Below are 23,514 nucleotides of genomic sequence, written 5' to 3' on the forward strand. Positions count from 1 at the left end.
AATACATATATAGTTAAAAGATTCGTAAAATATTATAAAACATATTTAAGAGCAGTGTTTCATACATCAGTCAACCAAATATATAAGAATATATACATTTCAATTTTATCTATCTGTTATAAGGCAATATGTATTTAATTTTTGCTATATTCTATAACCAATGATTATAAATTAATTCACTAGTTTTCGACTACCGGTATAAGTATAGATACAATGCATAATATAGTTCAACCTATTTGCTATTTTATACGTCGAAGTTCAAAATGAAGGATTTATTAAAAATAAAGAAAATATTAATTCCTCTTTGGAAAAAACGAGCAGAACATATCTTAAGAAGATGTTGAGTGCATTCCGTACAATGTCTTCGACCTAATACAAGTTATCGAACGTTATAATATCAATATTATAGTGAATTTTACAAAAAATATATTTAAGGAAAAACAATGAAATAATTATGACAAAAACGCTGCAGGTTAATGGGGTATGCAAGAGTCGCGATTGTTATAAATTTAAATATTTTTTTTTGAAAACCGATAATTTGTATTTTATACATAAAAAATCCACCGTATCCAACAAACGCTATATCCAGATCTACATCTTGTAGCTTAACATTATTTTTGGAGTCATATTTTACACTAAATAATATGATAGATTAATAATAGTTGTGAGTTCGTTGATTTAGTTTGTTTAAATAATAATATGTCATACCTGCTTGTTATATCAGAAGTGCAGTACTCAGAAACGAGTGCTGTCGTGTACTGTTGTCAACGCACTAGTTATTGTAAATTTACACGTTGTTACATGTACATTTTGATAAAATTTGATTAGAGGCTAAAGACAAGCGTTTTCACATTTATTTTGACGTATTTTTAATTGATAGCCTGTTGTCATTATATTAGATTTACATATTTTGATTAAATATTTCTAATGTAATATATATTTTATATCGATATCGAATTTCAAATGACAAAACGTGAAAAAAGTTAACGTTTTCATATTTTCATTAAAACTTTAAATGTATAACTCAAATTACTAATATAATCATCCGGACACGCGTGTCGCTGAATAAAATACATTTAGATAGGTAGCTATCATAATAATAATATTATATAGACTTACCTGCGCATTTCCTACGACGGAAAAAAGTAGCTCGGCGGTGAAAACAATTACCCTCGTTATTATAAAATAATATGTTGGTACCGCGCAAAACTCAAATGGCATCGCCTTAATATTACTTTAATACTAAGTATTATAAGTACTTACGATATACGTTGAGCGTGACTTCTTTGTTTAAGCTCTTGGACATTAACGTGTTGGAGGCTTGGCACATGTACACTCTGCCGTCCATTTCGGGCGTCACGTTCACGGTCAGCTGTATGGTGGACAGCTTGCCGCCGTGTAGCCCGGGCTTGGTGAAACTGTACACGTCCTCGGTGACCTGCACACCCTGGTGCCACCATTTCATCTTCACCGCCGGATTGCTGGACGTCGCCTCACACGTGAGCGTAGCCTGCACGCCCGGTTTCAGGTGCACCGGTTCGTGTTTGATGTTCAAGTGATCGGGTAAAACTGTGAGATAACAAAATGCGCACGTGATCGTATTATTAGCCAAATTTATTTTTGAGTATTCCCAGTAAAAAATCAAATTGTTTTGATTTTATCAAACACCCCTCTAATCGAATACGATTTCAAATATAATAACTTAACCACAACTCGGTGCGCCGGCTACGCTTACGGCGGTTTAATTTATAAATCAAATTAAATAATAATTACACTTTAAGGCTGTTACGAACTTAAACTATACAATAAAAACCACGCATAACGCTGCTTTATTAAAATATACGACTTAAAGAAAAATCTAAATCTCAAAACTTGTACAAAGACAATAATTAATATTAATTCATATGGACAAATAAAATGTTAAGCTACAAATATATATATTAAAAAATATTACTTTTTTTTTTAAAAAAAACGTCTATATTATAAATGACGTATATTATTATTTTGGCTTAAAAATTAATTTTCGAAAAATATTTGAATAGCGTTAAAATAAATGTATCCATGTAAGTTACATCGTTATAGTATTAAACTAATTTTTTAAACATTGTCTTACATCACCTATATAGTATAACAGGAACGCCGTTTTGCAAAGAGTACTAATGATCAATGTGTCAGTGGCACAAAAGGATTTATTTCCAATTTTTTTTTTTTTTTGCAATTTAAAAGTATCGACTTTATAACAGTGCGATATTAATTTTGTCAAACGTAACGCTGCAATATAATCGTACCGGCCGTGACCAATAATAACAACGCGGTAGGCATAATATAATAAAATATTTACGAGTTGAAAACATAATGAATAATCGCGTGTTGAGTTAACCTGTGGAACGAACCAACCAACCAGTTAAATTGTAATAATAATATAGGTAATACGTAATATATATATATATATATAATATAAACGAAACGCGACGATCCCACCGCTATAATGAACTGTCTGTTACCGCAACTGGTAGGGATACCATGCCAGTAAAGCCGTAGCTCGGGACGTTCACGTCGTCGATGCGACGCAAGTGCACAGTATAACTAATACTATAAGACGTAACAAGGTGATTTAAATATTGGGTTTTTATTGGTTTTCGAACGTCCGGTCGCGCCGTTATCCGAAACGTTTACTGTAATTTATTATAACGCGCAGCATCAGCATCGGCTAATAACCGTCGCGACAACAATTAGCAATAATATTATCACACCTGCACAATAACGACGTGTAATAGTTTTTACGACGACATAATATAATAGTTGTGATATTATTATTATTATTATTATTATCGTAGTAGTTTCGAAAGAGTTCTTCGACGAGTGAATATTATTATTATTTTAATATCGGCGAAGATTTCGACAAGTCGGCGAGGTGTGCGAGTGGGCGCCGCCGCGGAGAGCGGTGGCTGTAAACAGATATATGTACCCCCACGTGTCGATCTGCGCCGTACACATAAGTGGCCGAGAGTGGGCGCTTTCCGCTTTCGCGCGATAATATTATACGTATTATATACGATCTCGATAATCTAAACAATATATTTTATTATTATTATTATTATTATTATTATTATGTCGTTTCGCGTGATCGGACGAGTGCAACTCGAATTCAATAATAATATAATATAGACCAAACAGTAGGCGCACTCGACCCGCGACGCGTATTATGCGCGAGTGTGTGTGTGTGTGTGTGTGTGTGTTCACGCCGTGTAGGTACACTCGAACGCGGCGGCGGCGGCGGTGTGTTGGTTATATTCTTCGAGAGGTGCACACACACCGGACGCGACTCGTCGAGATTGGGTGTGCGCGCACTTAGGTAATCGTCTGGATGACATATTGAAATAATTATATTGTGTAAAGACGCCCGTGCACACGGCGAAACGGGATAATAATAATAATAATAATAATATGTCCTATAATAACCGATGCAGCCTATACAACTCTGCGGGTAACGCGATGACAAAAACTGCATCGGTCCGCTATCGAATCGGATCGCTGGCGATTTGTTTTTCTCGCGTAGGGCGGCCGCGGCGCGACGACGAATATAGTACGATATTATTATAATTATATTACGACCGAACGTTTTTCTGCTTTTGTTATTCAAATTTAATTTCGTAAGTGGGCGGTACCGCGACCGTCCGTCGAGTTTTGTACACATTCAAAGCGGGGCGAATATAATATAAGTTATACCGAGTGGAGTGCCTCTACCTACGCCGCCGTATAAACGAGTATTATTTTTCTCGACAAACGTGCGCGTTTTTGGGGACAATATCGTAAAAAACGATTTCTAAAACATTTCTGTTTCCTCCCCCCCCCCTCCCCCCTCACAAGTCCGATTTTCCGACGGCGAGACGTATACGAACTATAACACAACGGACTCCGAAGCGTTTAATATTATCTTATATTAACGTCCCTCGTAAGTCTGTGTTAAAAATTAAAATTATAATTACTTATTGAATCTTGTTAGTAGAACGTCACGATTAATTAGCGTACACGTCAACTTTCAATTATTGTATGCTAAGTATTCGGAAAACATAAATAATTAATGCACGAGAAACATTATCGTGATTCGATAATATTCTCGAGTCTCGACGTATTTTTTCGCCTTATGGTCCGACTATTATAAACATTTTCCCCGTCAACACTTACCGACGAGTGATTTCGTTTTAATTTTTTCAATCAGTACAATTAATACACGCATATTGAGTTTTTTTCCGTAATAAATAATAATAATATGTCATAATAATATTGTATTATCTCAGTGAATATAGTTGATCTTACATAGAACTTTGAGTTTCTGCGTTTTCATCAAAGGAACCGTTAAAGCCGGATGAGTCACTTCACATTTATAAGTAGCATCATTATCCGTATAATTGACCACGAATGCCAATTCAGCCGAAACCGAATTTTCCCCATTTGTTACAATTGAATGTACCTAAAGAATCAAAAACAATCAAATTTAATATTCTAAACAAACAATATATTACACATCTGTTACATTTTAACTATATTTTTATTATTACATTTTATTCATTACTTTTTCATTAAATATTTTTTTTATAACGTTATGAATTATAATTAATTATATTAATACGTTGTACATCGTCATTATAATATTATATTACGATATATTTTCTGAATATTATAAAATAAATAACAAATATTTTTAATTTTTACTTACGGGGAAATCTTTTAGCTTATATTCTATTATTTATGTTTAATTGAACGATTCTTGCTTTTTCTATTAATAGTTAATTAGCATAAATTATAATGATTCAAATTGTTTGACGTTTTAATACAATCATAGCCCACATAAGTTATTGGCCGTATGATGTAATCACGACACAATCAAGAATATTTTGTTACTTTGGTTCGAATCGTATCTTAGAATTTTTTTGTTATCTATGTAGTATTATTTCTCGATATGAAATATTATCTTTTTTCCGATTTCACAATATTATATTATACAATGTGCTTGGATTTTTTCTGTATAAAATACTTAGTATCCGATATAGTCGTTCTCATAAAGTATTCCTTATATGAAGTCATTTTAAATAATTGACTCAATTAATTGATGAAATAGGTTTTCGTCCGACTCGCGGTATTTATGTTATACCTTCTACTACATATTTATTTCTTTTGAATCATTTACAATAGTATTTATTATTAATGGTGTGAATTCAATTTCACAGCTATATAGGTACTTCGATTCTCCGAATATAATATTATAATAATATATACAGAGTACAGTCACACTCACACGAAATGATACATGAATAATACTTGAATGATATATGTTACAAATTACAATTCAAAAATTATTAACGGTTATGACGGTAACTAATTTAAATTAATTTAATATCACACAGTACCTTTTTATCGTTTTTAAACCAAGTGACCGAAGCCAGTGGATGGCCGCCAGTAGATAGACAAGTTATTCTGTGTACATTTCCCGATGGAATTGGATTACCAGACGAATGGTCGATTATGATCGGCGCTCCGGGCGGGTCTAAAACGTTAGAAAAATATAACAGTTTATTATTATAATTTTTAATATTTAATAAGTATAAAACTTGCGGCGTCAAAATTACGAACGCCTGTTAATAATAATAAAAAAAAAAACTCTCTGCTGGACTTCTGTATTTGATGTAAACACGAAAGTACATTTATTCTTGTAAATCGCCGACACGTTAAAACGATAATTTTATCGAATCAAACTTTTTATAGAAAATATAATATACATTATTTTTCTGTTTTTCTTTTAATTATTTCGTGTATATATTTAAAAATCGACTCTCTCCAAAACGTCTGTGCGTTGTGTTCGTCATTAAAACATTCGATACGGATGCGTATTGAAAAAGAAAAGAAATAATATTCTACAAAATATTGCTCCGCATAATATTTTTTCGGCTGTCGATAAGTGAATAATAATTGGCATCGCCTATTAGGTAGGTACATGAACTGCGAATTCGTCGTAAACCTTTGCGTTCGTGATTTTTCACTGGACTTCGGTATACTAATGATAAATTACGGTACACAGGTATTATAGGTATACTACGTTAAGTTTAATTCACACCATCATCTGGATATACGATATTTGTATACCGATTTTTGACGGATGAAATTAATAGGTCAACGGATATTCAATATCTACAGGAGTACTGCACTAGACCATTTGAGCGTGTAATTCAATATACGTGTGACTTCACTACACAATCTTTGATTATATGACATATTTGTACATACGCATATCCGTTTGTTTTAACGTTTTCTTCACATCTGGCCGCGCTATTATACGTTAGATTACTCGTATTATTAACAAATGTGTTTTCGTTTCGTTTTCACCAACACACACATGTCATAAAATAATAATGATATTATAAAAGCGCAGTCAAACCGCACTGGCTCACTAATAACTTCGGCAAAACGAGACGCGTAAACGAGTCATATTTCCGAACACTGTACAACGCGCGCCAATGCTAATAAAGAACAATTTTTTTTTATAAAAAAAATACTATACTCACGTAGTACGTTGATTCTATGGGTGTCGGTAACTTTTTCGGACTGACATGTGGCCGCCACGAAACGCTGTCCGGTCGGTATGACAAACGATACGTTGGACTTTGTTATCCAGCTGGACTGCGGAGCGGGCACCTTGACGGAAGTACTGTTTTCTTCCGCTTCGCCGTTCACCGTCCATTTTATTATTGACGCTGGATTGCTGCGGCTGGTTTCGCAGCTTAATGTTATCAATTCTCCTTGTTTCGCTTCGTCTGGTCCCTTAACGTTGACGCGAGAAGGACCAACTGCGCGTCATGTTAAAGATTTAAGTTAATTTATTGGGTTATGCTAAGATTTCGATAATGATTAAATCAATTGATTACTACCTAATTACGATTATTATTATTATTATATCTTCTGATATAATCATGTTTACACAATATACACTCAATATCAGACATCAATTATTCATTACTTGCAAAATGTAAATCTATCAGCACGTCCATTAATAATAATCTAATTTCTTGTTTAAATGGATATCATCAGTTGTTCACCCAGACCTAATAACCATCTTACTGATTTTTTTCTTAGAATACATAAATACATTTTATTTATTCATCAACTCTCAAATTTGATTTTTAAACTGTAGAATGTATGATAATTTAAACTTTGCTAAAAAGATGTAAATATATATATATATGTATAAATGTATTTACTATATTATATAATATATATGAAGTCAAAATATCAATCTTACGTAAAAAAAAAATGAACAATTCAAATTTGTTTTGTTTTTTTTTTATAATATTACAAGAGGTCAATTGTTTTTTTTATAATAGTACATTATACAGCCTTTAGGAAAAATAGCACCTGTTCATGCGCTTGAATCTAGTGAGTTGAAGACTTGTACTTATACGAGCATGAGCTTTAAAACTGAAGTGATAGTACATCATTGATACAAAGATACCATAGTCGCTTGTGATAATTTACATTAAAAACACAAAATCACAAAATCACTTGGAATCTTAACCATACATTGGAATTTTTAAAGGCTTAAGACAATCACATAACCAATGCCTTTAAAACATATTCGCTTTCTGAAAACTCGATACATCTAATCTCGTAGTAGGTGTGATTTCTAAATATGTTAACAATATGATATAATATTATTTGTATAATAATATTAGATATTGAAAAAATAGGATATATTCAAATATTTTAACTAAATTACTTTATATCCAAAATACATTATTATATTTTAAACATTTTTTTTTTTACTTTATAAATTATCATAAAATAATTTATCCATTATTTATATCATATGTAGTATAATTTTTTAAAATCTAATGCAGAAAAGTTTAATTTTTGTTCAAAACCGTCAATTATATTACAAAATAGTAAATTATAAAATTTGAAAGTTAAACTATTATAATAAAATTAATAGTATAATAATATTATTACTATACTGTGATAATATGGTTATGTATGAATCTCCAAAGGTTCTTAAAATCAATGATTATTACATTGGTGAACATTATCGTTGTACCAGTAGTGCGTTTATTTTAGGCAACAAACAAATAACAACAGCTTCACGATTTCTTACGCATTCCTATTAAAAAACCGTAGTCAGCATACTAATATTAATTGCTTGGAAAGATATTCCGAAACAAGAGTACATATTTTTGCTAAGGATAACGTTTTGAGTGTATTTATTAATTCTATTGAGTTGGTAATCAAGCAAGATTTCAGAGTAATAAGGCCAAGAAGATGTAAAGCTAAAAACGAACATCTTACTAATTATTAATAATTTAATTATTTCATGATGCGTATTTCAAGATAATACAAACAAAAAGTCAAATTTTACGTTTTAATTGCATAAAAAAATAATATTTATTGAATTTGAGGAAACGAGTTTATGAAAATAAGAAATAAATTAACGTATTTATGCTTTAATAATATATTTTTGTTGGTACATTTTATACGTATTTTAGTTTTAGTTCATCGATAATTAAAAATAATATTGTAATAGATAGAAAAATATGTTAACTGCTTTTAATAATATTCCATATTAAAAAAATAAACGAATCTGAATTAACTAGAAAATAATATGTTGTGGAAGCATTGATGCCGGTACACACAGTAGATAATCACTACCGGAATTTTACATCACGTATAAAAAAATTAAAATATGCGTTGAAAAAACCCGATGTGTTCTACAATATAATATGTGTTAGAATAATCGCTTAAAGCATTATTACCTTTGTAATCCATGTTTATTTAAAGAATATTATTTATACATAAAATATGTTGAGTTAACTAAATATTTTAATTATTTCCTTTAAAAATTTCATGGCTAATAAGAAAACAAATAAAATGTACGGTTTGTTGCAAAATTCCGATAAAGTAAACGTTATGCCTATAAATTTACTTATTACATATTATAATCTAAACACTGTCGAATATCAAGTTTTTATTTGGATCTACATTCAATATTTTAGGTAAACGTCGAAGGTGTGAAGTCGGATATCGCGGGTCGACATACACACATAATATAATATAATAATAATATGGTCTCATGTGGAAATCTTAATTCTTGCACTTGTTAATTTAAGAATCAGGATCGGCTTAAACATTTTACGAAATGGATTACAAAAACTTCAAAACTGGAAGTTAAGGTATTAGCGTATTAGCGGATAATGTGTGAAAGTTACACGCTAAAGTTTTCTAGTACGCCAAACATTCATACACACGAACACAAAAGTGCACAATTATTTTTTCAATGACAGATTTTTATTTATTTTTAGTAATTAAAAAGTAAAAAATAAAGAAATATTAGGTATGAACATTTTTAAGGTAGGTAATAATAATAATAATTTTTTTTTTTTTTTGGATCGATGTGTGATTATTTGCAATTAAATATCTGTATGTTGGGATATTTATAGGAACACTTAAAAATCCTTCGATATATTTAATAAAGCCAAAAAAGTTTGTTGAAAATATTCTACTATCCATATTACTAAGGAGGGTATGCCAATAACAGCCATAATAAACTATTAATACAAATAATATCACCACTAAAATAAAAAAAAAATGGATTCACCGATTACCACCGTCCCCTCCCCAAATGAGCTTAAATAATAACTCTGATTCGTGTTGCACAAAAATGAATTCATTCATATAATCTGAGGTAAAATAAACATGGTGTACATCTAGAGTGTACCTGCATGCATTCAGTTCAGCCAACACAAATGTTAATTACACTGGAAATGAAAAAAATAACACTTACATGACACTGAGAGTACAACGTCAGCATATTGAGGAAGTGGGCTAATTGAGTTTTTTGCTTCACAGCGAAATCTTGCGTTGTTGTCCGAGACATTAGCTGTGAATGAGTACGTGCTCTCCGACACTTTTTCCGTTGTACTGAAAATTTGTGTTAGACGTGATTATTATTCAAGAAAACAACACACATAAAATAATATGCACTGTTAATAGGAAGACTTTTGTCACAATAGCAATATTATTATCAAAACAAACTGGACGATTGGAAATTGATTTTTATTGTATTTGTATGCAAATATGAACCAGTACTTATATGACGTATAGTATAACTGAAATAATATGTAGGTGACTAAAATATTATACGAGAAAAAAATCATTGATAAAATTCTTTTTTGTTTTGTTTTTGCGGTGGAGGTAATAAAAATTGCATTCGATTTCGTTCAATCCTAGGATTTCGATGCAATAAATCAAACTACTAAATAAACATAATTTTTAAATAATGGCGTTATTTAAAAGTGTAGTTACCTGTAAACGTTGTGAATCAATTGGTCGTTCTTGAACCACACAAGTTGTGTTGGTGGATTTCCGTTTTTCGATACACAACGTAGGCTTATGTGTGTTCCTTTTTCCAAAATATCACCTTCGGTGTATCCTTCAATGTGAGGAACTCCCGGTGGATCTAAATAAATATTAAATTACACATATTATTTTATATTTTCATATTTAATTATAAAAAAATATTTATACGTTCTCGTGAATAATAATAAAATATCCGATACTTTTCAATTATTAGTCTTGGAGCCATTTACATTATTACAATATCGTATTGTTTAATAAATAAAAATGAAATATATTTGAATAATCAATTTATATTAACAGGTAATTTACAAACTTCAGCCTATTATTCAGTTCAACTGTTGCTGCAGTAACCTTTAAATTTTAAGAACGCTAAAAGTTCGCTCAAGTAAATAATTTATAAGTTATAACAACGTTATCGTTATATACCTCCCTCGCGATATTTGTTTAATGCAAATAGATTATAGTTTGAACGGTCGCAAGTCCTTTATTGACTGTTCTTGTTTTTTATTACTAGAAACATTTAGTATTTGTGTACGTAAAGTTTGTTTGCGATGAATTTATGTTCAGCATAATGCAGTTTAATTATTACTATTAATACTTGTATATTTTACCTTTTAGTTACGTTACCTTTTCATAGAGTTATACATATTTGTGCTTTATATTTTCTTTGGAAAATTAAAAATGGTTATATTTAGTTTAATAAATTGTATTCTACATATTCACTCAATGTTATATTATAACGTTCTATAGTTGTACGTATTTATGTCATATAATGAATGTAAATTTAAACTCATGATAATAGATTAACAAGTAAAATGTCCATTTTTCAAATTTAAAATGGATAGTTTTAGAAAAAGTCTCACACGTTCGTCATATATTATATAACACATTTGTTAAAAGCGTGTTTTAGTTACATATATATTTTTGGCAATTTTCCAAGAAATGTATTACACAACTTTTATTTAGATAAAACAATGAGTACAATCTAAAACCCAAGAAGTTAGAACTTATAATGTTGATAAGTTTTCTTTTTCCATTTTGGTAAAGTTAAGAGACTTAATTGTTAATAAATGTTATTTATAATATTATATTTAAATACAATTGTTTTATATTTGGTTACGACTTGATTTTGAGAACTCTTGAACATAAAAAATGCATGGAAAAAGAGTATTATTTGTAATATATAAATATTACATGAATTTCTCACGATAAATATAAATTATTAAGCTATACACGTATATCTAATAATAATATTGTTACCAGGTCTAAAAAGATTGACAAACACAATTATTTTTATGGATATTGCAATTTAAATTTGGATGACATTACATATTTTGACAGTGAAGAACGATGCTATAATTATCTTGGTATAATTCAAAAAAAAAAAAAACCCCGGACTTAAACATTTTCCGTGCCTTTATTATAAATGTCTATATCTATGCACAATGACATTTTCAAAATATAATGTAGATTGATTTTAAAATATTATCTATTTATACTATGAACCTATTGACATTGTTTTACGGTAAGGTGATGGTATATTAACTTAGAAATTATAATATGGTACAAATAATATCTATTATTATAATAATGTAATAGATGCAACGTTTTGTAAAAAATTAAATCCCGTAACACCAATTATAGTCAAAATAAATTTCTTTAATAGCAATATCAGTAAATAATATATAGTATTATGAAATATACTTGGTGATGTAGGCTGACTGACCATCTCCGGTCAGAATCGTTTTTTTTTTTTTTGTACGCAATGATATATCATTCGACACCTACTGTACAGCAGAGTGATACCTACTTGCCCACTTTTTTTTTTTTTTTTACTTTCATTTATTAATCAACAAATGTTTAACATATTGAAGTAAATTTGTATGTGTTCGGACTGTTCGCGGAGTCGATACAACGCGGTATGGTATAAAAATAACAACTGGAAAATTTACTTCGACGGGTGGGCCACTGTCTACGAGTGGCAACAACGAAAATAAAGTACCTAAGAATAATTAGGAAAACAAATGATTAAACGAACACAGGTGAATAAAAGTGTATTGTTCTGGTGACGTGTATACAAAAATAATTCGAAAATTTTGCGCACAACACGACTGTTCATTATAAAAAAAAAAACCGTGTTTGATTTCCTTTGTCTATTACTATGGGGAATAACGATTCTATACTGCGTATTAATGTATTATGAATTTATAGTCCAACGGCGATTCACATGTTAATTATTGTTTTTCATCGTCAGAATCTAATCACGGAATCATTCGTATAGACTTGAACGGAATAAATGTATATAAACACCTACTACTTATTTTATAACATTATTAAGGGTTTTATAATAATGATTTAATAAAGGTCTAAATAAACATCATATCCTCCGCAGCTGATTTAGTCTGAATTCCGAACCGATCGTCTCGCAAAAACCAAGCATTTTCGCTGCCACATTTTAAAATCAAATTTATAAATATACAAATACGGCATGCAGATAATGGAATACGCGATATAGAATGTGAATAATTTCGTAGACGCTGCTGGTAATATTTATTATATATTATCGATAGGTAAGGCGGGTACGGCACGCATCGTTAAATATTACGAGGCATTAATAATGTTTAAGTATTATTGTGTACCAACTTGATATTATATAAAATATGATACTTTTTAGACACACATTAAGCCGACGATCACTGTATGTAAAATAATTAAGTTATGGGAACTCACATAATACTCTTATCTGAACACTGGTTGAAAGCGAATCCGTTAGAGCTCTGTGTTGAGCTTCACATTTGTATTTCGCACGGTCGTCGTTTGACTTGGCGGTTATTTTTATTCGGCTTCGGACGGTGTACAGTTTTAATTTTGTGTCGCCCGCGGTTTCATCATTGTCAGATCGTTGTTCTGGAACAAAAAAACGAATAAAATAAAATAAAATATGGTACATTAAGAGTTAAGACGTGTACGATTGAACAAAAAATAACATTTTTAATGATTCGTTGTAGTTATCGTCGTTTCATCACAAAAACAATATTATTATTGATTTTCATTGAGCACATCATTGATATTGAATATAATTCACATCCGTTCAAAATATATACATATACTGATATCATAGGTAAGTACTCACCGGGATTGATTTCTTCATCGTTACGAAACCATACTATTCTCGAAGCCGGTTTAGAGTTTCGTGCTACACACTCAATAGTAACTTCGTGGTTTTCTTGTACTTCCAATTTTGAGTCTTCGGATTTATTTATTATTTCAATGGACGAAGGCGGCGCTGTTCAAACAATTCAGTCCGTATGTTAGACATTAACATCGAAGTAAAAATTAAGTTGTTCATTATTTGAGTCTTATGTTTGTAATCAAAAATTGTTTCAGAAAAACAGAGAAGACAATTTATGCCCCCCCCCACCCTGATTAATTGTATGGACGAATAATAATGATAGGCAATGATAGTAAGTTTATTATACAATTGCTTAAATGTTTTTTGACAGTAAAAACATGTTTAACATATTTATTTATTACTGCAAGCGAGGTTCGTCATTTATGATTTATTATAATTCATATGTTAGCCCTAAACTTCTTTTTTTTATGGTATAACAAACATCTGGCTTTATCCCCTCTGGGATTTTAAACATAAAATGACACAATTAGACTAAAGGATAACAAACTAAAATACTTTTGCCCTCTAATACAATTATTATTATATTTGTTTAAAAAAAAAATATTAAAAATAATTTTTTTATTTAGTAAAAATGATGAATTTGAATTGTTACTATAATTTATTGTATAAAACACAGTATTTTTGCATTGGATTTCAAAGTGTAATATCAAAATATTTATTACATAAATAAAAACATAATATTATTATTTTTTATCAGTATTTTTCTTAGGTTTCAATATACAAATTACAAGGTAAACGTAAACGGTAGTATTATATTATTAATTTAAACACGTCATTTGATTATAAAAAAAAAGTATGTAAACGTATACCGGAAATTAATACTAGGACGTTAACATTTTTGGGTCTTACGAAGGGTTTCGTTGTTTCAATTAAAACTTCTAAGGGTTTTGTAAATTATATATGCGTAGTTAGTCATACTTAAATGTGTATCATTTTTAAAAATAACTTGTCACAAATAAAATGTCAAATTATATTGATAGAATAAAACAGAAAAACATAAACAATTGAAACTACTGACGTATATAACAATTTGAATTTTGATAAGTTACAAATAAATTACAATAATGGTTTTATAAATTCACAAAAAAGATACTTTAATAATGACGTAATTAAATCAAACTGAATTAGTAATTGTGTAATCAACATTATAGGATACGAATTACTTTTTTTTTATATTAAATTTAATATATTTATACGAATATTTAAATAAAATTACATATATATATATATATTCATAATAAACTTATTAACTTATTATATTTAAACAAAAGCGTCAAACACAAAACCACTTTATTGTATTTTTTTTTTTTTTTTTTAATATAAACTTTTTCACTAGGTTGACATATTATTATGATAAAATAAAATTATTAATTTCAAAAATGATTTAACGAATTTAGAAATTATAGACCAAATAATCTTATGTTATATAAATGAATGTGATATTTTAAACCTACAGGTTTTATATTATGTGTACCTACTATAATCATTGATTTTAATATTTATAAAACTGTAAATTAAAATATAAAATAAATGTGTATGTATTTATTTAATAGCCAATATACGACGATAAAATAGAGTTTAAGTAGAAATGAATAAACGTAGTTAAAAAAAAAAAAAAATGATTACACTTATTTTACTAATTAATTAAAAACTACATTATACCTACGTGGGAAAATATGAAAAATATATTTATGTAAACATCATAATATTATGATTAATTAATATTTGTATTAGTTCTACTTGTTATGGAAAAAACAAATTGCGGTTATTTTACGACTGCGTCTCATTTTACATGCTTATAATATTATATTTAATTAAACGTATTATTATTATTATAATAATACGTGCGTAATTTCCAATTCACTAATCGGTGCCATTAATGCAATACAAAATATATTTTATGGTCTTTGAACTGACGGAACGACGAGTAGTGTACGTTATTATAACGACGGCGGAGTGTAACTTAAAATCATCAGATATGACGCGTGTGGGTGTGAAATATTTAAAAAGCGCATTATTTACTCGAATTCAAGTATCCAGAAAATAGCTTTGTTACGCCGGCGTGAGCGACTGGATAAAAATCGGGTTATTAGTAATGGCCGGTATAAAAAGAAGGTGTACTCAGTAAACCTTAAAAAAAAAAAAAAAAATACAAATCGACTCGACTCGTTAAACAACCCACACGATGGTATATATACATAGTACAATAAGAACTGAACAATTACGGATAGTAACGTATGCACCTAATATTATAATATCTTTTTTTTTTTCTTCTCGAAAATCACGCAGAAGTTATTTAGTGCGTTTTAATCGTACGCCTACCTCCATCAGTAATCAGTCAATTGAAACGTTATTTAGGCGTGATGACTATTACTTATTATTATTATTATAGAAACACTATGTATAAGCACTATTGGTCAGCAAAAATAAATTAGTTTTTCCCAAAAATGAAAAAAAAAAAGGAAAAAAAATTAAAATACGTTGTGAACTCCTTACAATAATAATTATTCACTTTTGACATACTTCTTGAATATAATTAATAAACAAAAGAAGTAGGTATACAAATATGTCATCAAACCAACAACTTTTTCAATGGAAAAGAAAGACGTCGTAAGTATCACAACATTATATTACAATATATTATATTGGAGCTAATAAGTGTATTTTCACCCGACAGCGTATATATATTTTAATGAAAAAAAAAAAAAAAATCGTTGTGGCCTGTAGAAAAACAAACATAAAATATATCGTAGGGCAACGGTTATGTTAATTTAGTAGATCCCATACAACTCTATTAATGTAAATACTGGTTAAAAAATATTGGGTTCCGATGTGTGTGCTGGAAAAATAATATTATAATGATTACGATCGAAATCTGTGATTCTATTCAGTGGTTTTTTGAAGCTACGGACTTAATTAATTTTATTCCGTCGCTACTGTTACCACATATTTAAATTTTATCGATTTTTGTTTCGTACGACAAACACAATAATTATGTATACGCGGGGCTTGTGACGATAAGCTGAACTGATGTATGCGTATATTATAACGTATATATATATATACTACAACCTAACCTTTATATACGTTTATAAAACTATATATATATGTATTTACGTCGTTTATGATTTGACAGCGTATAGAGTAGTCGATATAATGCGATTAAAAATTCACATTCAACGGGTTCGGTTTAGAACAGCAGTAGTGATGCCTAATAAACGATATACCTACCTATACGAAATTTTCATCGGAAACGATACGCGGGCAGGTACCTATATATATTATATTCTGAAACTTAAAACGGCCGTGATGCCGGCGATGATACTCACTCATGACGGACAACGTGGCCGATGATCTAATTGGTTTGCTCCCCGCCGCCGGCCCGGGGCTCACTTGACACTGGTACAGTGCATCATCCGTTATTGTCACATTTCTGACAAGTAAATTGTACACCCCATTTCCGGCATCGATCACCATAGAGTGCCTCGGATGACCCGGTATTTCGGCTGCATAACCTGTAATTGAGACATATTATTATTTTAAGCGTTTTTATTACCGTGGCGATTTTTTCGTCGTGGGTATACAATTTTTTTCCCCTCTACGGCCATTCCCGGTTACCCCCCTTCCCCCCACCCTTGCCACCCTCGCGGCCAGACAATATTCACCGCGATTAAAAAAAGGTCAACAGTCTGTCCGCGAAATAATAACATTTGCATAACGCGATTAACCTACCCAGAGCTAATCCATCTTTAGTCCACTGGACATCACCAGTGATGTCGTTGATTTCGCAGACCAACGTCACATTCGAACCTTCTCGAGCGCTAACGTTTTTCGGCACCACCCTGAACTCTTGCTGCTTGAACGTCGTCACTGTGAACACGGAAAGAATAAACATATTATTGTAATTAATACCATCACGGCGTTATTGGGTTTTCGACGTTATCGCTGTTTCATAAATCGTTATGACTAGTTCAGAATATTATTATACACGCGCAGTACAATGAAATCGACAATTTTACCAACAACAATGGATATAATATATTTTAAAAAGTTATACAATGGATTGGCTTATATTTCTAGTGCACTAGCATAATAGTGTCCACTGTAGTCTTAACTATAACATATCATACATTTTAAAAAAAAAAAAAAAGCAAAACAAGCACATAAACCATTTTTGTTTACGTCCCACCGGCGTTGCCGTAATATATTATTATACTTAGCGGGAAACGATGATAATAGTTAACAAAAACCATTTTAACGGACGAAAGTGATAAATAAACGAACTTAAATAATTCCGTTCCGTTTATCAGACGAGCGCGATTGTTTGTGCGAGTATATACTGGGATTGATCAATCCATATTCTAAACAATTTTTTTTTTTTTACGTCTGATGAATAATAATAATTTTTATATAATGCACGTGGATGACATTCGCCACGGTCATATAATGTGAACGAACAATAATAATAATAATAATAATATTATGTACCATACAAATACCCAAAAATATAATGTAATTATATTATACTCGTTTCTAAAAAACTTGTAAGACGGTATTTTTAATTTTGTTTGTTAATAAAATCCTACTCGAGACATATTGTTGGACATCGTTTATATATGATCTTGAACGTAATTAAAATCAATAATTTGATTTTCGAGATCATTATGCCATCTTCTTGTAAATTTTGAATATCAATATAGCGTATTTTGTATAGTATTTGAAGCCTATATAATACGATTAGCTTTATCTAACCTTTAATACTTTGATATACAAATTTCGTTTAAATACTCAAATGAAATAAAACATACGGTTATAATGAAGTACGTGAAATCTGTTATAAGTACATCTGTTTTATGCTAGCATAAATTCAGTAATTATAGATAATACATTTCTATCGCAGAATAAGGAAAAACACGCTTTATGGCTAGTTATATTATATATTACTTACAAATAATTGAAGTATTTTATAATAGGGTGAAAACACGTATAATATCTCATGCAAACCTACGATGCCTTGTTGAATAATAATCGTAATTATTATATTTTTGAAACAAAAAATATGATTTTGAACTTACCAGATTATTAAAACTCGTAAATTATAATAATATAATATTGTTGGTATATACATAACTTTGATTTCATTTATTTTCAAGTGTATGATTAAAAATGAATTAGTTTGGATTAATTATATTTAATTATTATTTTTTACTTCTGTTTTATCTTTAAGCCATGGATATTTTGAGCACAAATATTAATTAACAAAAAAAAAAAAAAAACCCCACATTTATTATATTTTCACACGCCTAAAATATAGCGCATTATACCTAGTTACTCCGTATAAGAAACCTGCTTAACAACGAATACGTAATTTCAAACATAATGTGTTATATAAAAACCTGATTGTGCATATTATCAATATGATAATATAATATACAGATGAATGGCATTATAAAATCCATAGTTAATTGATTGACAAATGTTAAAATTGTATTTAAATACAAAACCATCGTGCGCACATGATACACGTAGGTACCGGTATATTGTCTTAAAACTGCGTTTATGCGATATGTTTATATTTTTATTACCACTGTTGAACGTGATGGTTAAATAACAAAATATGGATAATATTTCCATTTAAATATTGTGGTTTTGTATTATAACCACGTTGCAGTTATGGTGTCTTATCGATGGTTTGAATCTAATATGTGATGATTAGTGCATGGTCCATCTGTTTTCTTTCGGTTTAGCCTACGCTTGTAAATTATCAATAAATAATTACTGTCTCGTGTGTGTATTTTTTTTTTCATTGAATAATCGAATTAAAAGAAAAATAATAACTGACAATATTGTATTTATAAATATAAAAACTGAGAGTAGTGGTTTTAAATTTTTTTCTCAAACGTTGTAATTTTTTATCGAAGTGTAAAAATTAAACAATTAAAAACTGCATAATTTATACAATATCCGGCGGAGTAACCTGGATTATTGGGTCTGTAATGTTTATTTAAAGAACAACGAGCGTATGTATTATGCTCCTGTAGAATTAAAAGTAAAACTATTATTTTCAAAACAAGTCGTGAGAAACTTGATAATTGTGTATTATTTGGAAGGCGAAAACGATAATTGTATCCGGTTTTAATGGAAAATCTAGATTTAAAAATTAAGAGTATTATTTTTCAAAAAATAAAAATAAATTGTACATAAATGATGCGTGTGTTGTGTGCGGATGTAGCATACGAATTATATTTAAATAGCTTTAGATATTTTATTCAGTAGTATAAGGATGATAACGATTTGCTGTCTTCGTAATTAATAAATTAAAATACAAGTCTTGATCAAAATTACACGGTAAACAGGTAATCGTTAGACTACTTGCCTTGCTCACTTTTTTTGAACATCTGTGATACTTACTAAATATTCATAGTTGTTTTATCATATAAAATGCAAATGTCTAAAAAAATAAATATGTGATTAATATAATTAAAAAGAAACTTAAATAGTATGATTTCTTTTGAAGTTATGTAATTGAAAACAATTTTTATTTAATTTAAAATATTAAATTTAAAAGTTTACTCATATTGTACATCAAATTTTCTAAAAAAATTGTAAATTTGATATTATTTCATCAACTGTTAAAATTAAAAAAAAAAAGTGACGTGGTAAGTAAAATCCATGATATCACATGGCCACTGCTCAGCTCATTAGAACTTATAGTGTTTATAAATAAAAAACTGTTAATTTAATATTCAATATTTCGTTTTCAGAATACAATGATGTTCAATTAAACACTTTTTTAATGTTTAAATCAGAATCAATGATAAAAAAATAGTTGGCATTTTTAATTTTCAAACCACTGTTTTAGTATCATAAATATATTACAGTATAATTATTCATTATTTAATAAAAACATTTTGAAAACATAAAAACTAACGTATAATATAGATAGTTCAAATAAATATATATATTAAAGCTGTATAATGTATATTATTGTATATAACATCTAAAACTAACATGACATTGTGCAATTTTTAATTAAAAAATATTCTCTTTTAAATACTTAACAAAAATTATCCAATTATAAAAAGTGGTAATTGCCTTGTATATAATAAATCATATTATTTTGTAATATCATGTGGAAAATATGGTACTTAGCAGCAAAACTAACACATTTTAAGAAAAAAAACATACATCATTTTTTCAATAAAATATTCATTTTATAATAATATTTCAGTTAACAAAAAAAAATTGAATTATCAAATTGTTGTATTATTTGTACTAAGAAATGATTATGTATATTATTGACTTTAGACTATATATAATTATTTATATAAAACAAGTTAATACCATCTTTACTGCTTCATTATTCGCTTACAAAATAATACTTTAATATAACTAAGCTAATACTATGAATTTATATTTATTTTTTGTTTTTTGTTTTTAACGATCGAAGAAATTATTAATTTTTATTTTCAAATAAATACATGATGAATTTACTTTGACGTGTTTGTTGTGCATCAACAAAATAATTTCCTATTATACATACTACTCATATGTCACTGTATTAGTCAAAATGTAAGTTATTAGTAGCTATAACGCATACGTATATTTAATAGCATCATATGAATTAAAAAATATTTAATCTTTGACATTTTATTAATATTGGTGCAAAAAATTTGTCATATAATTATTATATTTAATATGCGCAATACGTTTTAAGCTTATTTTATAATTACTATTTTTTGTCAGCATTTTACACAGTTAAAAAGTTCATTGCATATCGAATTAATTTTGAAAACATTTAGTTGTTGACATGTAAGAATACCATGTATGAACACAAATTCCTATATAAATGCAAAATAAATTTTCGTATGTCAATTATAAACAATTTAAGAAAATTTAGAAAATTATAAGCATTTAAGTACGGTAATAATATTATAACGAATTTTTCCACGTTATAAAATGTATCGACTCTTGCTAGTATACCAAGTGAAAATATAAACTGACCTCATACGTATACAAAATGTATATTTTTAAATATTAAAATAAAGACCGGTCTATTAATTACTAAAACAGCTCAAAAGAGGCATCATAAATGTACATATGGTAAGCAGCTGGAACCGTCTCTAACCGAGAGTGTATACCTCGTCAAGATGTGTGCGATACGAAACCATACGATATTATTATTATTATTATTATTATTATCAAGTATCATCAACGTGGGAGAGGGGTGTTTAAAAAAAAAACAACACAGTGTTTTGTTGACGTTTAACGGAGGTATTATGCGAAAATCGTACGGCCCAAATGTTCTATTTGTATATATATATATATCATATAATATATGGCTAATAATACATTGGACCAATTTGGAGTGCGTTTTGAGAAGGGGTCGTGTTTTTTTTTCACTCTCAGTCTAAGATTGAATGTCAAAAGGGCGTTATAATGTGAAGTACAGCGCGTGTGTTGCAAGTGTGTGAAACCACACGCATCGACGAGTGAAAGGAAAACGCCAATATGTATATTTTCGCAACGTAAATTGCATCTACACACGGGTTGGGCTAAGATTATATTGTTATTAAATTATTATTTCCCAAGACGATTTCCGGTGATTAAAATGCACAAGAATAAACAGACGATAATGGTATATTCAAATTTTTATTATAATGTTTTTGATAAGTTATACAAAAAGTTTGGACCAAATCGCCCTCAAAATAACCACCTGACGAAGCGACTCTTACAGCCGTTCCAGGTGTTTTCCTCTTTTACTGATGTTCGAACCGTATAGGTACATTGCGCAAGGTGTTTTTTGACCACCTGTTATTACTTTTTAAAATATTTTAAACAAAGTTGATTATTTTTGTTGAGGTATTAAAATAATATGATATTATATGTATACCTACTGTTGAAATAATAAAAATTTAAATTTACTCATTACATGCTTATAATATTATAATATATTATTTAAATACTTTTAATACCATCATTATGCTATCAGTGTACATCACAGTATAAAAATATTACGTCTGTAATTAGAAAAACTTCCCCTCTTATAAATTATTATTTTGCAATTATTTAGTTAAATGGTGCACGTAATATATTGTTCGATGCTTCAGCTCAACACATTCCGATTGTTACGAATTACCTTTTGGCTGCTTTAATGAAACACAAATAATGTAAAGGAAATAACAAAACCATTAATATGCTTTTTAGGTAGATATTAGGAATATTAATAACGAATTAAATACATACGAGTTATAATATTTAATTATATAACTATAAATTAATACTTATATTTATATAAAATAATTGAGATATACTATATATTATGTTGATTACTACGAAGTCATAAAATAAAGATTTTTTCGTATATAATCTGAACAGTTATCCGTATAAAGTTAACGCGACTTAAACTAACTTTTTCCTTTATTACATATAGTATATTATTTATAAAGTGTCACTTGGAGTTTAATAATTCTCTTTCTCGAATAGAATACAACATATATCATGTATATGGACGCGACCTTTTTATATGCATTACTATTTTAATTAATTATTTTTCCTAAATCCTAAGACCTCTCATTCAGTATTGTTAACACTAAAATGTCGTGGATTACTTTAACATCTACGTTGCCATAAAATTAAAAATAGAATGATAATAAAATAATGGTATGGATTAAAAAACAAATTAGGACGCGCAGAAAAAAAAAATCAAAAAAAAATCTAAATACTTGTATTTAGATTATATTATTTTCACATGCATATCATAACAATACGATATCATGATTCTTGTAACAAACATAAAAATTGTGTAAATATTAAAAAATAAAAAAAATTTGTTTGTTCATGGTAACACGACTGCACACCATCATCTATTTTCGTAATAGCGACCTATTTTTTTTCTTTTTTTTTAGTAATATCGCAGA

General features: G+C 28.9%; 1 protein-coding gene across 1 annotated transcript in view; it reads right to left on the reverse strand.

The window, feature by feature from the left end:
- Positions 1-23,514, reverse strand: part of LOC132924279 (nephrin-like) — a 49,802-nt gene that overhangs the window by 12,402 nt on the left and 13,886 nt on the right. The window contains exons 2-11 of the mRNA XM_060988483.1: positions 17,327-17,464; positions 16,924-17,109; positions 13,535-13,687; positions 13,132-13,308; positions 10,348-10,501; positions 9,827-9,963; positions 6,564-6,845; positions 5,412-5,548; positions 4,321-4,474; positions 1,264-1,569 (exon numbers count right to left, since the gene is read on the reverse strand). Of these exons, the coding sequence (XP_060844466.1) occupies positions 1,264-1,569; positions 4,321-4,474; positions 5,412-5,548; positions 6,564-6,845; positions 9,827-9,963; positions 10,348-10,501; positions 13,132-13,308; positions 13,535-13,687; positions 16,924-17,109; positions 17,327-17,464 (1,824 nt within the window). The remainder of the gene's footprint in view (positions 1-1,263; positions 1,570-4,320; positions 4,475-5,411; positions 5,549-6,563; positions 6,846-9,826; positions 9,964-10,347; positions 10,502-13,131; positions 13,309-13,534; positions 13,688-16,923; positions 17,110-17,326; positions 17,465-23,514) is intronic.

This window comes from Rhopalosiphum padi, chromosome 3 (genome assembly GCF_020882245.1).
Source record: "Rhopalosiphum padi isolate XX-2018 chromosome 3, ASM2088224v1, whole genome shotgun sequence".
NCBI classification, from domain to species: domain Eukaryota; kingdom Metazoa; phylum Arthropoda; class Insecta; order Hemiptera; family Aphididae; genus Rhopalosiphum; species Rhopalosiphum padi.